The following is a 16,117-nucleotide window of genomic DNA, read 5'->3' as shown; positions in this document are numbered from 1 at the left end:
GCCTCTTTGTCTATGAGGGGAGTTGTAACTTATCGGGGGGGGGTCCTGGGGGGGGCGTAGCCCCCCCCAGTCGCCCCACACTTAAGGAATACATTACGGCGACGCTAGCAACTTTGTTACTTAGGTCGGAACAAATTGAGACCCCCCCTAAATGAAAAAAAAATCACTGGGGGCGACACGGCACCCCTTCGCATCAACACGTCCTCCCTGCGAGCTTTATACTCGTGCAGCCTCAAAACTGCACGACCGACTATAACCTCCCTGCATCCTAGCCATAAACATTCAATTCCAACCATTGTTTCACATTAAATACAGCAAGGATTACAACCGCCCTCCGCGCATCTCGAGGAGAGCAGGGGGAGCTTTGCTCAGTAGATTGCCCCCCATGACCCGTGACCCGTTAGCTCGCCACCCCGGGCATCAGCCGTGTCTGCCACGTGGTAATCTGGCGCTGTCGGCAAGGCAGGATGGTGACCTCCTGGTGTGCGCACTGACGGCTGCACCGAAGCGCCACTCTTACCTTTATGTTCAGCACTCGCTGTCCCTTTCAGATTTTCCTTTCCCTTTTTGCTGCTGCGTCCCGCGAAAATGGCTACAGCAGCTGCAGACGGCTCTGCTGGCCCTGCTGAGCAAAAGTTTACAAAATACTGAGGAGCCTGAAGGCCCCATCAGCCTGCCGTCCTGTGTATAGGTAATTAATCTGGAGGGCAAGAACGGGACATATGTGGACCACAGCCACACGTCTACCACCTCCACAGACCAGCGGCGGCCACCAACTACAACATTATTATTTCCGTACGCACCCACGACCACGCACCAATGCAATCCCTGCTGAGGCTAAAGCACCTTCACCCCGCAGTTACCCACGCTCCCGTTGCGCCGCGCATAGCCGTATTTATGTGCTGCTGCATGACTGCGCAAACGAAAGCCGATACTGAAACCAGCAGCAGTAACAGTAGAAACCAGTAGTAAAAACAGCGGTACAAATATGTAAGCTTTGCTCTTGACAAGCTCAAAAGCAAACTGATATAAGGATCACGATTTATCTTTAGTAGTCAAACATATGCGTCCTGGATTTCGCCCCAAAATGAAAATAAGGGGCTATCAGACCAAAACAGCAAAGGTCTCATCAGCGCAAGCGCAGCTTTTCGCATAGTAAATTGCAAAAAGTGCTGCGAAAAAAAAATCCTGGTTTTCGTGCGGCTCGCCCGCTGCTCCTGTACATCAGTTTAATCCTCGCTCGCCTATCTCCGCCGGAGGACAGCGGTGTGAGAACGAGGGCGGCACTTCTCCGTTCATGCTCCACCACATCGGGACAATGATACTCATTGGCGATGTCATTAGGGATACAAAATGCAACGCACGACCCAGAATCATTCAAAACCACTTGCAGCCGGCAACAACCATCGTTTTATTCTTTGGAAAAAACGGAGATAAAAATACCCGTCGCCAGAAAGTAGCTTCCAGGCTAAGGGAAACTACCAAAAAGCGCATACACAACCAGCAGCCGTAGATGACCGAACATACATTGACATACATACGCCAAAATTACATATAACCAGGCCACGTCGCCGCTGCTGCGACGTGCGGCGAGGCGCATTGAATCTACGCGATGAAATGTTTCCCAAAATGCGCACGGCGGCGGCGGCAGGCTGCTGCTAGTTGAATCACCAAGCAAGCGCAGGCACTGCGCTTCAGCAGGATCTCCCGAGAATAGTATCCTACCCGCCCGCCCAGGGCATCTGCACGGCGGATCACACACCGAACTGCTAACTCACTCCTCATGTATGATCACGATTTGCATGCGGATAGGCATGACATGCATGCAGCTAAAATTTAAACCGCGCAGGGTGTCTTTTGAATGTTGTGTTAGGTGTACGGCAGTGCCAGCGCACAGCATAAGCAACATTGCCATTAAAGCCTACGTTCGTTACTCGCATCACACATCGACGGCACAACACACATACATGCATACATACGTACATTTGTGCTCCCAATAACTACCCAGTGGCTTAATGCCTGGAAGCGTGAGACCCCACTCGACGAGCACGTGGATCACCGTACGGCAATGTAACATCAATGCCGTACGGTAACAACACCACAACCAACATCACCGCCAAGACCATCATCCTCCATAACAACACAGCCTCAGCAGAAAGCCTCATCAGTGCATTGCAGTGCAGCTGTCCTTAGGCCTTGGGTGCCGATGCAAAGCTCGTCCAGCAATCCTCCTCCTCCCCCTCAGCACCTCCACCACCGCCGAATGCACTACCAGCCGCCGCCGTACTGCTCGGCTGCTGGCCGCAGAAGGGGCCCCAATCAGCTACCTGCTGCGCCAACGGCCGGGAAGGGTCACCTGCGCGTTCGTGGATGATCGCGGAGGGGAAGCCAGGAAGAAGGGAGGTGCACAATCTACTTTCTATCAGGCAATGTGCAAGTAAGGCTGTTTGAAGGAGTGCAGATAGCTATTGGGGTCCGGCAGGCTGAGAGTGCGAACTTGAAGAGTTGGCTCCAGGTCCCGGGGGGTGGGGGGTTGGAAAACGGGGATGGGGCTGTCGTCCTTCCCTCGAGTTGCTGTGTCGCAACAAGCAGGTGGTGCGGCATAAGATGATAAAAAACGCAGATGCGGCGGGGCCTACTGCGTGCAGCAATACTTCACCTCATGGCAAGGCATGCAGGCCTTCATGGCCGTAGCTACCTCCTCCTCCTCATGGCCACCTGCGGACCGCCCGACCCCAATACACCGAGATCTCTTATCTAGATCTAGGCACAGTCCGCCAAGCGAGACAGCCGCATGCACCCCTCCCCGCACCAGGATAGACTTCACCTATCTCACTTGTTGTATATTGCAGGCACATCGTTAACGGACAAAACTTCACCAAACGCTTCTCGTCGTGAAACAACCGCTGATCAAGCAAGGGACTGTCATCACAGTCCCTCCCACCTTTCCCTCCCGGACTACTGTTCCCCCAGCCCCTTTTCGTTCCTCTGGTACAAACCAATTGAACCAGCGACCTACCTGATTGCTGATCTGCTGCCGGCTGTACAGACTCCTCAGCAAAAATGGAGCCGTAACGCCCGCCGCTACCAGCAATGTGGAACTGGGGCGTGAAGCCTCCGCCCATAACACGCTCGCCCTTGCGCACGGCCGCCCCGTCCGTCAACGGTTTGGTTTCAGGTGGTTGGTTGAGGGGGGAGTTGTCCATGCGAGTCCACCTACAAGGGGGGGCAGGGGGAGGAAAAAGGGGAAGACGAACCACGAAGGGAAAAAGGGAGGGAGAGGCAGAGGCAAGGAGCGGCCCGGTCAGCAGGTATGCGACCGCGGGAGGTACGGCGGCGCTGTAAACGCCCCCGTCCGGTGGCGGTTCGGTGGGTCGGAAAGACACGCACGTGTACGTAGTGGCACGGTAATACAAACATAACAACATAACAATAACTGAAACTGACGGTAAGAGCACATCATACATCATGTAACAGCCCTCATGGAAACGCACGCGAGGTGGATGCGACAAAGATTTGAGGTCACAGCATCAAGAGGATTAACGAGGGGGCTTGCTGGCAAACGTGGCCGACTTGGAGGAGGCCACCCGTTGGAAAACCTTAACTAAAGATGAACGTCCGAACCTGGACACGCCGACTAGGCTAAATTTCTTCCTACGATGCCTGTAGAGTGTGGAGTTCCGGAGGCAGTTGTGTGTCCTCCAGTGTCTGCACGGCCCTGCCTTATTGCCCTGCTGCCCCCCACCCTGGCCTACCAGCCACTGCCTGCCCCGCTCTGAAGGGGGCCTCCAACGTTGTCCGTAGTGTTGCTGCTGCCAGCTGGTACACTGCTGGCTCCCGGGGCCGCCGGTGTCGGTGCAGGTGCCTCGGCCAGCTTGAAGGTCGGTTCTTCAGGCTTGAGGGCCGAAGCGGCCGCCGGTAGCGGCGGGGCTGCAGCAGCCGCTGGCTCCTCATCTGCGACGTATGCAGGAACAACAACAACAACGACAACAACAACAACAGGAGTCGCAGCAAAAATAAATAGCCATTCATGATTACCATTTCACGCAGACAGCTCATTGTTTGGCGTGGTTATTACATTTATGCACGGCATGCTGTTTGTAAAAGCGTGTGATTCGGCAATTACATACTCCTGTATGTCGTTTACTGGCTCAGTGGTCGGGGATTGGTTGCTGCTGCATGCACCCCAGATGCCTTGATGTGCTCACGAAACACCGGGTTGCGGTCTTCAGTCTGGCTGGGCAGCGCATCAGCATCAGCATGGACGTACCTGCCCACAGAGATTGCTTCCGGGTTACGGAGCTGTATGGCAGCGCAGACCCGCCGGTCGCCTTGGTTTGACTCTTGGATGTGGAGTCATCTGTAGGTGACATGTTCATCTGGCTGTGGTCCATATGATGCCACCTGAAGCACCAGCACACAGCAGGGTCGAATAAGCCATTAAGGAGATGAAAAAGGCGCAAGAAGATGTGAAGCCAGCCAGGAATACAGTACGTACGAGAGAATTATATCTGGCAAATTGATGTGCTCGCGAGAGCGGTTACCGATGAGAGGTTAATTATCTGAGGTGATAATCTTTTGGTATATTAGTCTCTACTGCAGTGCACGGCCAGATGGCCCGATGGCTCTACTCTTCGAGAGTCTGGAGCCCACTGTAACAACCACACACACACGTACGACATTCACTGACGGTCGCGGGGCGAGCTTATTCCGGCAACATAGCTATTCTTCCGGCGGGATAAGTCGGATAATAAATCAATTGAAATCAGATCAGGGTGGTACAGGACCTTCTTGAAATGGTCGGGTTGCCGGTTTTCCCCTTCCCATGCCCGTCGGCCCCACCCGATAGCGTTTTTGCATATCTTTCAATTTCTGTCGGGTGCCCCGATAGCCCATCCCAAAACCTGTCGGGTGACGCAAGAACGAAATTTCGCTGTGTGCCGCTTGAAATTACATTTATTCGTATTTTATATATCTTATTTTAGGCATAGCCGAAAATGTGGTTTGAAGAGGGGCGTCAGAGCGGCGTCGTACGGTGCAGTTAGTTGGTTGTTGTTTTGAATTGCTATTTGATCGGCGGTGTTTAGTCGTGTCGAATTATCTTCCGGGCGATCTCGGACTCGGCTACTAGTTGATACGAGCCCTCTGTACCAGAACAGCTGCTAGCTGCCGCTGTTATTGTCCTTTGGTCAGCGGTGTGAATTTGACGTCTTTTTCTTTCCCACCCGCCCTCCCTTCCGAACTTTGGGTTCCTGGTTTTGTGAGAGGCCGGCCTTTTAGTTTAGAGGCACGGGGGATGTTTCGCTGGGTTAGGCGTGGGGCCAAAGTAACCCAAGCGAGGCCGTCGGCTGCCTGCGGGTTACCAATGCGGAAGAGCACGGTAGCCCGGAGGGGCCGCACGAAGTAGCAGGCGGGCTCTGGCAGGCAGGCTGGCCGTCTCTTATCCCCAACCATATGTCCACGTCCCCGGTGCCTTGTTCATGTTAGTTGTACGGTAACGAACGCGTTTTGGGTTTCTCGTCCCGGTTCTTGGTCTGGCTAGCTGCTCAGCCCGGATTCAAAGCGCAGTTTCCAATTCTCAGCTTGAAGTTCACAGTTCTGATATGCACGAACACACACACACACACACACAAACACACACAACACACACACACACAGCAACACATGCACGCCTGCACGTCTGCCTGTGAGCATCACAATCCGAGCTCCTCAAGGAGACCCTTAGACACCGTAGGACTGGAGAGGAACATCTCCTCGTCCTCCTCTTCGTCCCCCTCATCGGCAACCTCACTGCCAGACTCACTGGACAGTTCTGGAGAAGAGGCAACGAAGTGAACGAATGCTACCACTACATTCCCGATGGCCGTTTGGCGTTTTCCCCCTTTTTCGTCGGGTCCGCCCGACAGCATTTTTCAAAGCCTGTCGGGATTTTCAGCAGAAGTGCCATTCCTGTCGGGACCCGATCGGACTGTCGCACCCTGAATCACAGTCCGGCCGTTTTGGTTTGAAATATGCCGCGGCCTGTGGAACACACGCAAAACTTTTCAAGAAAATAGGAAAAAATCTCTTCTGCCAACTTTTTTATGTAGAAAATCATTCATATTGAACTTACCAGCCCTCCGAACCGATTGTGCCGTCAGCAGCATTGCCAGGGCCTCGCAACAAACTGTTGGCTTTGTTCAAGCTGCCAGTTGGTGAAAGAGTCACCTCGACAGACTTCCGGCTTCCAGGCGAGCAGGGCACCTCCAGAGACTTACGTGAAGAACCCGTGCGCTGCGCCTCAAAGGAGTTTCCAGGTCTGCGGCAGTTAGGCCAACTGCGTGAAGTACAAGGACGCTATGAAGAATCACACCATTCTTAACACTTCAGGTACGCGGTCTCATCATATTGGGGATAGTACCCGTGACCATTGCTGAACAGCTGGCCCAATGACTTCACATCGCTTCCCTGCTCACGTCCTATCGAGAAAGCACCACCTCACCTCGTCAACGAGGTCGCCTTGTTTAAGGAGAACCTTGAAGCAGAATGGGTGTTGCCAGTCGCACCTGTCAATGATCCGTTCCGTGCTATCGGATTGCTGACGCAGCGTTTTATTGCGTCCCGGAAGTCCCACAACAGTCGGCCAAACAACACCACTCACGGTTTGTTGTGAAGACGTCGGCATCATCATTCCAGGAAAGCATTTTTTCCTTTGTTGCCGGCTCCTTCCGGATAATATGTGACCAAGGATGTCGGAGTCACGAATGTTAGATAAAATGATGTGCGTCGGAAAATTGTTTTACATGAATTACTTTCTCACAGCATATGTGCTTTAACTCCTCGGAATGCCACTAGCGCGTGTCCGCTAGACACGCCAAGCGAGCCGCATGTACAAGCTCGTACGGCAAGTTATGAGTTTCAATATGCAAACTGCAAACAGCAGTCAGTAATCTGCAATTTGCATTTTTTTGGCCAATAATCATGTCAACAGGCGTTCGAAGCTTAGGCCACTGCACAGTTCCTGGATGCCCCAAGAATGTTGCGCTTTCAAGGCCGTCGTGGAGGTCCGTGTCAGGCCTTATGCGCGCCTTACCGTCTAACGAATAAAGCTTTAATAATGAAAGTTGCAACATTTCCGCTTGCATTCATGCTCAAACTTCAAGTTTTACAGTGAATGACATCGCCGCTTGCAGTGCGCCTCATCGAACGAGGAAATGCTTGGAGCGGTCGCCAGCATCAAACACCCAGCGTCTCTTGGCCGCAGCATCGGCGGCCGGCGTTGGAACCACACCCACCGGCGATGGCACCTCCTTGACTACATCGGGCCGCTCCTCGCTGGTACCTACGACGCTGCGCGATATGGAACAGGACTTGGAGCTCCAGCGGCACCTGGCGGCTCTGGCTGCTGCGGGCCAGCAGGCTCTAACTCGAGAGGAGCGGCTCAAGCGGCAGCGCTCCTTGGATGCCCTGGGGGCCCCGTCCTTCTACGCCACTTGCCAGGTCAGCTGTTTCAACCTTCAGGCGGCTATCTATTGACTTCACTTCTATACGTGAAAGGGGGTTTGCACGGGGGGGAGCTGCAGCACTACGTGTTGTGTCGGAAGAGAGCAGCGCGTTAATAACACTTATGGCCTTCTGAGCGATGGCCAGCAACATCGGCCCTGCCAAGCACAGAAACCCACAGATAGGTTGGGCATGGGCATTGTGGTGCCATTCCCCCGAGCCATACAGACCGACAGACCGACAGACACAGAACACCCTAAGGCCACTGCAGCCCTGGTGTCCTGCATACTGGCAGGCAATCTCTGTATTGTTTACAGGGCCTAGTAAACTAGATGGCCCACATCCCCCCATTCCTTTACCTCAACCCCCATCAACCACCTTTCCCGCACCCTTTGAACCGCCCTGGCCTCAATACCTCCCAACAGCCAGCCATCTCCTCTTTCCTCACCCGTACACCCTTTTTTCCCTCACACAGTCTCAGGGAGTGACCCCCTTGAAGCGCTCCCCAGCCCGCATCCTGCAACTCAACATCGGGCTGTACTGCAACCAGGCTTGCAGCCACTGCCACGTGGAGTCCTCCCCGCGCCGTACAGCCGAGCAGGCCAGCAGGGAGACGGTGGACCGTGTTCTGGCCCTGCTGCGAGATACCGCCCCTAACTCCCCCCGGAGGGAATCATCCCCGTCCTCTTCCGCTTCCTCTTCCTCTTCCTTGGCGGCCATCGGCACTCTGGATATCACGGGAGGGGCGCCCGAGCTGAATGAGAACTTCAGGTGGGGCGGCGGACTGAGGAACTGGGTGGGAGGGGGAAAAGGTACTCTGTAAACCTACGCCCAGTGCTGCTGCTGCTGCCCTACTTGGTGACCGGCCTAGACCGCGCCCTCGCCCGAGCCCTGGGCCTTCGCGTATCTGTGTATACCTGTGTGCCATCTCGATGTCCGAACGCACCCCTGGAGGTTGAAGTTGAGGGTGAGATGAGGGTGAACTGGGGAGTGGGGGAATTGAGGCCATGTGCGATGTGTAAGGGATGAGGGCGCTAAGGGAGCGGCCACTAGTGGGGGAAAGGATGGACGCCGCGACCTTTCAACTGACCTCACCACGCGGGCTTCACCATACCCTGTGCTACCCAGCCCTGCTCCCTGTCCCTTGACTTCTCCTTCCCTCCTCCTTCCCCTCCCATTTCCCTTCTTGCACTGTCCACCAGGTATCTGGTCAGTCAGGCCGCCCCTCTGGGTGTGGAGATCATCGACCGCTGCAACCTGACGGTGCTGTTGGAGCCCGGCCAGGAGGACCTCGCGGACTTCTTGGCGGCACACAAGGCGAGGAGGGGGACCAGCCGGGAGGCAGCGGGACCCCGGGGTGGTGAGACAGGCGGACAAACAGGAAAACAGCAGAGGGGTTGCATGTGGATTTAGGATAAAAGAACTGGCGCTGGCGGTCTTCCAGAAAGAAAAGGTGGTGAAACCAGCAAAGGGTAAAGGGGACGAAGGAGGAAGTCCCTTCAGTCCAAGAGCCATATTATGAATCGAGGGATGAGTGTAAACTCTCATTCGCCCACCCACCCCACCTGTGTCGACTTCGGCCGCGTTTCCTTCCGTGTTACCTCCCACTTAGGGAAACCATCACCAAAGCCTCCTTGATGTCAACAGCAGCCCCTTCCTTCCGACTCCTTCCTTCCAACTCTCTTAAGTCCCCCTTACCCCGCCATCCCATCCCCAGGTCCGTGTGGTCGCCTCCCTGCCCTGCTACTCGGAGGGCAATGTGGACCAGCAGCGGGGACGAGGTGTATTTGAGCGCTCCATCGCTGGCCTAAGGCTGCTCAACGCGGCGGGTTATGGAGTGGAGGGAAGTGGACTGCAGCTGGACCTCGTGTACAACCCAGGTAAGCCAGATAGTTAAGGTCGGATGGGGGGAAGGCCAGGATGGGTCAGAAGGCGGCTTTGATGATGGGGGCTACCCTTAGGTGCTTTCGCAATCTCCCGAATATTGTATTTTTGGCTACAGACGTTATCTTAGGGTTTTGAAGTACGTCGGTCACCAAGCCAGCTAGAGGGTCCCTCACCCACAACTCCACACCATGAGGCCTTTCGGTGTTTAGAGTGCCCCAAAACACTTCGGCAAATGTTGAGCTTTAGGGGTGTGAGATGCTGCCACATGCACACACTTTGGAGGACGTGAGATATGAGACACCGAGAACGAGACACACCCTTCTCCTCCATTGGGATACGTGCCGGGTGGTAGTTGGACCGTCCTGACACCGTCCACCTCTAGGGATACACACATACTCCTTAACGCCACCATCACCGCCACGCCAGGGGGGGCCTTTCTGGCTCCCAGCCAAGCCAAGTTGGAGGCCGCCTACAAGTCGGAGCTAGGCTCCACGTACGGCATTTCCTTCAACCGGTTGCTGGCCATCAACAACATGCCCATCAAGCGCTTCGCTGACTGGCTTGTGCAGAGAGGGCAACTGCAAGCCTACATGCAACTGCTGCTCAGCAACTTCAACCCCGCGGCGGGGGAGGCACTCATGTGCAGGCAAGTGGTTCCTGAGGAGGGAAGGGACAGGGGCAGAGCCGAAGCAAAGGCATGTAGGTGGGTGGGAGGAGGAGGGAAAGGATCAGGAGGACGAGGTAAGTTCACACACATCGACCTCTGTGTAAATGGTGGGATGGGATGGCCCGGATCCCATAAAAATATGTATTTAAAGCTTGGAAGTGGTATCGGAACAATGTGGAGCATTGAGGCTAGGCGACCAAGGGAAGGATGCAACCGCCCCAGTTGAAAAAAAGAGGCGGCTACGAGGGAGGGGAGAAGGAAAATTCACTGGTGCTGACTGCGACATGGGGCTTCCCATGCTGGTGGGAAACACTGGTCGTGTCGTACAGCATTGTCGTTGCAATAACGTGCTGGTGTGTATGCATGTATGCATGTCTGTATGTAGTGATACTGGTGTGTATGTTGGGCAAGGTACGTACATCAGGGGAGTGGGGGCTCTCTTGGAGCATAGCATCTCATTTTTCCGGCCTAGTCCATTAATGTGCCCTGTTGATCCGACTTCACATCACATGGCATGAGAAAGATACTTCCCGTTTCCTGACAGTCGACTCTTTCCCCTTCTTCCTGGCCACTTGTAGGGACACGATCAGTGTGCGGTGGGATGGCACTCTGTATGACTGCGATTTCAACCAGCAACTGGATCTGGCTATTCAGCAAAAGCAACAGCAGCAACCGTCCCATGATGAGGCCCGGGGAGTGTCTTCCAGACCCTTGAGCATCTGGGATATACAGTCCCTGGATGAGCTGACTGGGAAGGGCATTCACTGTGATAATCACTGCTATGGCTGCACTGCGGGTTCGGGATCCAGCTGCCAGGGCGCTGTGGCGTGAGGGGTTTGTATGAGGACCAATAATGTTATTACACGCCTTTTGCGTCCGAGCGCAGAGTGCAGCGCACCGCAGCACACAAACGGGCAATGGGCGCGACACCCGAAACGGCCCCGTTACCACGCTGCCTTGGCTACTACATTCTTCCTGGGGCCGCTGGGAACAGCAGTGTAGAAGGGACTGGTCCGGATTAACTAATTCAAGCTAGACACACCGCAGCGGGGGAAGAGTCTCAGCCCATTCTGCACCCCGCCCCTTACTGAGCCAGCTCAAGGGGATTGAATCTTGAGGGGCGAAAAGTGCTAAGCACACTGCCTTCAGCGCCAGCAGGCCCGGGGCTACCGTAAGCTTCGCAATCCCGCATAGCCGAAAACAGCCGCAGCATGCATGGTCTCAGAGCAAAGTTGCTAACTATATGCAGGGCTGCAAGGAACGTACTGGACAGCGCAATCCGTGAAGTAGGCAGCTTCAGATATGACACAGACGCTTCGTTTTTTAATGCGCTGATTTACATACAACTTGACAGTTAAACACAAATAACTTATGACGCAGTTTTGCCCATTTTGGACCTTCCGTTCAACCGATTCTTATCCGTACATTCCGTTTGTCCTCAACCGTTGTTTCTAATAGCGCAGAAGCCCATGCGTATGGAAAAGCAGACGTAGGGATAAAGGTATACAGAACTTCAGACATCAAAGTAGGGCTTCGGCGACCTTGTGGTTTTCGTTCTCACACTTGAGCTTTCTAGAAGTCTTATAACCAGACCCGTCAACTTTTGAAGCACTTGCCTAGAACAAATTTTTATTGCTATAAGAGTAAAGAACATACCGCTCCCTTTTTAATTCGACCTACCATGAGGACCCCACCCAAGTCTGGTCGTGCGCCCAAACCAACTTCACCGGAGGATGACTTGATGAAGGCTGTCCTATCGAATGATGAAGCCAGTGTCACAGCAGTGCTGGGTTTGGGCGTGCAACCTAACCTTCCAGCAACGGAGACTGGCCTTACCCCGGCAGTCGCAGCCGCGGAGAACGGGTTTACAACCATCCTGAGGCATCTGCTGAAGAATGGAGCGGATCCTAATATGGAGTTGACTAATGGCAGCTATCCACTGCGGGCGGCGATCCTTTCTGGGGACGGGGAGTGTTGCCGGGTTTTGCTGGAGCATGGCGCTGACGTGAACCACTGCAGGTATGGCTCCTACAGGGCTCCCTAACGCGGAGCGATTGTGTGCCCAAAAAGTGTGAAAATAAGATTATGCCGGGGATAGCAAAATCCCTAAAGAGAGCGTTAAGTGGATGAAGATGGCATGAGATGTGGTTACACGCCACGTCGATTGTACCTTATGGGACCACGAGGCCGTATCGGTAGATGCTGGAGCTTAACGACATCGTGTAGGAAAGGCGAAAGCCATCCAGCCCCTCACCCATGCTCCCGTGTTTCAGTCAACTGCATTCCAGTGTTTAAGTCAACTGCATTCCAGTCGCTAGGCGGTGTCTCGCAACCCTAGATAGGATGCAAAGCGCTAGGTGAGAAACACCACAACTGGGTGGTAATACCACGAACTCGAACTCCCCCCAAACCCCTCTTATCCACTTCATTTCTTTCCCACCGTGGTATGATTCTCCGTTTACACGGCCCATCACCGGAGCTGAACCCTCTGCTCATCCCTCCCAGTGCCCGAGGCACACCGCTGATGGCTGCCGCAGCTGCAGGCGACTGCGAGTCCCTTACGCTGCTTCTGGACTCAGGCGCTTCCATCGACATCGAAGCTAAGGACGGCACGACTGCATTGGCGGCTGCCGTCCGCGAGAATCAAAAGGAGGCGGTCCGGCTGCTCCTGCGGCGCGGAGCCAGCCCCACCAAGCCCAACAAGGACGGTGTCAGCCCTGTGGACATAGCCCAGGAACGAACACTGCCGGAAGTGTACTCGCTGCTCATGCAGGCGTCCATCACGCATGCTGCCGAAGAGGCGCTCCGCGCAAGCGACCAGCGTCAAGCGGAAGCACGTGAGGAAATAGCGGCGGCGGCAGAGAAGGCGGCCAAGGAGATGCAGGAGGAGCTGGCACTGAGTCGCGCCGAGACGGCGGACAGGGTCGCTGCCCTTCGGGGGGAGACGGACGAGTTGCTTAAGCGCTTGGGCATCAGCCGGGACCTCAAAGGGCCTAAGGGGCTGACGGGGGCTGCGTAGAGAGCAGGCGCTGGGCTAGCTGCGTAATCCTACTGGACCTACAAGGAATGTGAGGAAGGGAAAGGAGTAACGAGGTCAGGAGTGGCTACAATAGGCCATGCTGTGCACAGCTTTGTATGGCTCAACGGCAGGCCCATCAGCAGCTCGCGCATGCGCAGATAGGTTACCGATAGGCATATGTACGGTAGTCATGGCAAATTTGAAATAAGCTTCTGGGTCATGGCAATCTCCCTGAGGGCAGAGCCGTGCTGACTTTCTCAAACTGCAGGACGGTGTGTGCAAGTCCCCTAAGCTGCAATCTGTATACCTTTGGTGATCTTTTTCCGAGTGTTGCGTTAACGCCCCAATACACGTGATGGACAGGACGGTTCTCTGTGTGCTCTGAAGGCACATTCTTGGGTTCGGACGACTTACAGTCCTGAGCTACTTCGCATCCAGGACGCTCAACACACCTCGCGCGGCTTCAATCTAGCTGCACACATCAATATGATAGACCGCGTCCGCGTTGCACTTTCGGGCGCCCAAGCACGTTGGCGCCAGCGTACTGGTTGGCAACATTCTCCTGCGCATAGGCCAACACATGGTCAGATGTGCGCTCTATGAGACACTTGCACAGGAGTGTCATGGATTCACATTCCTAGCTACCTTTGAAACTTTCTGACCGCTCTTCTTGTTTCCTTGACCGCGTGCGGCGCGGGGCCGCATTGCTGATGGCACAGCGGAGCCTGTTGCCGAGCTCGGGACCGGCGTCAGCGCGCGCGGCAGGATTTCGTCAAACAGGGAAGGGCCGACGATGTTCGTGTGTCGTGCTACCGGCCCGGCATCGTACCGACCCGCTGACACCTGCTTGCGCTGCAGCGGCTGGCGCTCAAACACCCTCCGGTCGGCTAGGGTTGCAGCGTAATACTCGTCATCTGTTGTATCAGGCTCCGCAGCCTGAAGCTTAAGGCGCGTTTCGCTAATTTTCTGCTTCAGGCAGTTGATTTCCCGCTCTATGAACGCCATGTCGCTACGAGTGACGGCAGGCTCCACATCTGTATGCAAGGGCAAAACGAATTCCTCGGCGCGGTTGCCTAGCCCCTAGCCTTCTCTGAAGCAGATTACTGAAATGCCTGGCCATCATTGCGTGTCGAGTGGGTTCGAACCCTTGCAGTCATACCGCCTTTCAATGCGTCCCAAGGCGTCGTCGCTTCGACATTGCTTTAAACTGTTGCCACCTAAAACCCCAGCTGTTATATGTATGCCAGTGGCTGCTGCTTGGGCTCCGGTTGCTAGCTTGCTTACTTACCACATAGGAGGGCGGGTACAGCATCCCACGTGTCGGGCGCACCGGAAGATGACCCCGACGCCGCCTGCACCTCTCGGACGTGTTGAAGCTGCTCTTGTAAACTGAGTGTTGTGTAAATCGGAGGGGTATGTGAGGATTCTCACAAACGCGTCTTACGGTTTAAATGGCAACACGCAGCATCCGCAGCCCACCGCCTACCTGCGGTTATCTTCCCGAAGCTGGCCGACTTGCGAGCGTAGCTCCGCAAGTTCACCCTGAAAGCGGTTAGCAATTGAAAAGTTCCTCATAACTTTCCTGGACGCCCGCATATGCCGGGGCCCCCAATCGGTTCGCCACCGAGGGCGATTAGCACGTGTTGCTTTAAGGTGAACGCGCTGTGCATTTGCTGTAGGGTTGCTCACCATTACAACCTCAAACAGTTGCTTTGATACGTATTCACCCTCCTGTTGAACGCTGCCACTGTCCCTGCACGCATATTCCGGTGGTGTATGGGCGACACGGTATAACGCGTCTGAACTCCGATCTGGGGAGTAGGGATATCGGAGACGCGAAGGTCCCGGAGAACAGGAGCTTACTTCTGTTGATTGAGGGCATTCCTGAGGGCCACCTGCATGTTAGGGCCAAGGATTACCGCTTGTCTACATGTTGCTTTGCTTGTTGTTGAGCACGTAGCTCAATGGACTTTAGCACCTGAAGTTTATTCACTTGCGTCCTGAGGACGAAGTTCTCCTCTTGCAGCTGCAGCTGTGACGAGCTGTCGACGCCGTTTGCAGACATTCACATAGAGAACACTTCGGTAGCACGTCCGTCGCCTCTAGGAGTCTCTCAATATGTTACATTAAAAGTACATCCTAGCAGTATTGTAATACACGGATGCTTCGTATAGAAGTCCACACAAGCATAGCTGTCTTTCTTTCTCAGGATGAATAAAGTTGTTCAAAGTTATGAAGACCAGATGTATGTCCACAGTAAGGTAAAAAGAGTTCCAGAAGGTAACAGCCTGACGTGCGCACGGGACCCCGTACTACAATCCAATCCCCGTTGATTAAGTGCTCGTCCTGTAGTGTAGTACGGCAAGTGCGGCGCGGGAGGAGCAGACCGGAATTGGCCAGAGGACAGTGACTGATACGGTAGTGCGTTACAAAGATTAGCTGGGAACAAAGCGCTGAATCCAGACAACGCTAGTTCGCCAGTCAACCGTGCAAGCAAGCGCAAGTCAGAACGTCGTCTGTTGGGGATTTTGAATTGTTTAAATAGTGATTTACTTTGTATTCGGGACCCAGCTCAATAGTAAAATAGATAAGGCGATTTGACGTTGCTGGCATATCGGTCGCCAGTAACAGCGAAGTGATGGCAGAGCGCGAGCAATCGCGCGGCGGAGGCCAAGAAGGCTTGGAGGACATCCTCCAACAGCGGGACGAAGGAGGACACCAGAATGGCGGAGCACCTAGTTACCCGGAGGGGGCCGATGCGGTGAGTAACAGACGCCAGCTATTGCTCCGCGCGGTCAGACTGTAGGCACAGCCAGCCGCCGCAAGTTCTGTTATATCAAAGGCATGGGAGAGACCGGACCCAGTTTTAAAATAGCGGGAAAGGGATGCGCCGCCGCTGTTGTTTGACCAGGCTGGATTAGAAGCTACGGGTCAGGCTTAGCTTATGAAGAACACGAATCTGTAGACCGCGAGTGGCCGACTCAGAGTATTAGTGCTCGTGAGGTTGGGTCCGTTTCCGGTGGATGGCGCCGCGGCAGAGGGGTAGTTGCTTTGAGATGGCG

At 54.6% G+C, this 16,117-nt stretch overlaps 4 protein-coding genes across 4 annotated transcripts; 2 read left to right on the top strand and 2 right to left on the bottom strand.

Annotated features, from left to right (window-relative positions):
• Positions 1-2,189: 2,189 nt before the first annotated feature.
• VOLCADRAFT_89787 (uncharacterized protein) lies at positions 2,190-6,667 on the bottom strand (the record flags this gene model as incomplete). Its single annotated transcript, XM_002949332.1, has 6 exons — positions 2,190-2,356; positions 3,020-3,216; positions 3,756-3,954; positions 4,271-4,404; positions 6,113-6,316; positions 6,546-6,667. The coding sequence occupies 6 exons, from the start codon at positions 6,665-6,667 to the stop codon at positions 2,190-2,192; spliced, it is 1,023 nt and encodes a 340-aa protein (XP_002949378.1).
• Positions 6,668-7,015: 348 nt separating this feature from the next.
• On the top strand, positions 7,016-10,867 carry VOLCADRAFT_89786 (uncharacterized protein; the record flags this gene model as incomplete). Its single annotated transcript, XM_002949450.1, has 7 exons — positions 7,016-7,043; positions 7,244-7,479; positions 7,958-8,253; positions 8,685-8,842; positions 9,171-9,362; positions 9,796-10,072; positions 10,615-10,867. The coding sequence occupies 7 exons, from the start codon at positions 7,016-7,018 to the stop codon at positions 10,865-10,867; spliced, it is 1,440 nt and encodes a 479-aa protein (XP_002949496.1).
• A 952-nt stretch (positions 10,868-11,819) lies between these two features.
• ank5 (ankyrin-repeat protein) lies at positions 11,820-13,491 on the top strand. Its single transcript, XM_002949449.1, has 2 exons — positions 11,820-12,055; positions 12,542-13,491. The coding sequence occupies exons 1-2, from the start codon at positions 11,949-11,951 to the stop codon at positions 13,053-13,055; spliced, it is 621 nt and encodes a 206-aa protein (XP_002949495.1). The 5' UTR covers positions 11,820-11,948; the 3' UTR covers positions 13,056-13,491.
• Positions 13,492-13,536: 45 nt separating this feature from the next.
• On the bottom strand, positions 13,537-14,881 carry VOLCADRAFT_104300 (uncharacterized protein; the record flags this gene model as incomplete). Its single annotated transcript, XM_002949331.1, has 4 exons — positions 14,542-14,881; positions 14,344-14,444; positions 13,701-14,089; positions 13,537-13,617 (listed from the first exon to the last, which is right to left on the bottom strand). Exons 1-4 carry the CDS (start codon positions 14,745-14,747, stop codon positions 13,537-13,539), a joined length of 777 nt encoding a protein of 258 aa, XP_002949377.1. The 5' UTR covers positions 14,748-14,881.
• Between the last annotated feature and the right edge of the window lie 1,236 nt (positions 14,882-16,117).

Source organism: Volvox carteri, assembly GCF_000143455.1.
Source record: "Volvox carteri f. nagariensis unplaced genomic scaffold VOLCAscaffold_14, whole genome shotgun sequence".
Lineage (NCBI taxonomy): Eukaryota > Viridiplantae > Chlorophyta > Chlorophyceae > Chlamydomonadales > Volvocaceae > Volvox > Volvox carteri.
This window is presented reverse-complemented; position numbering and strand designations above follow the sequence as displayed.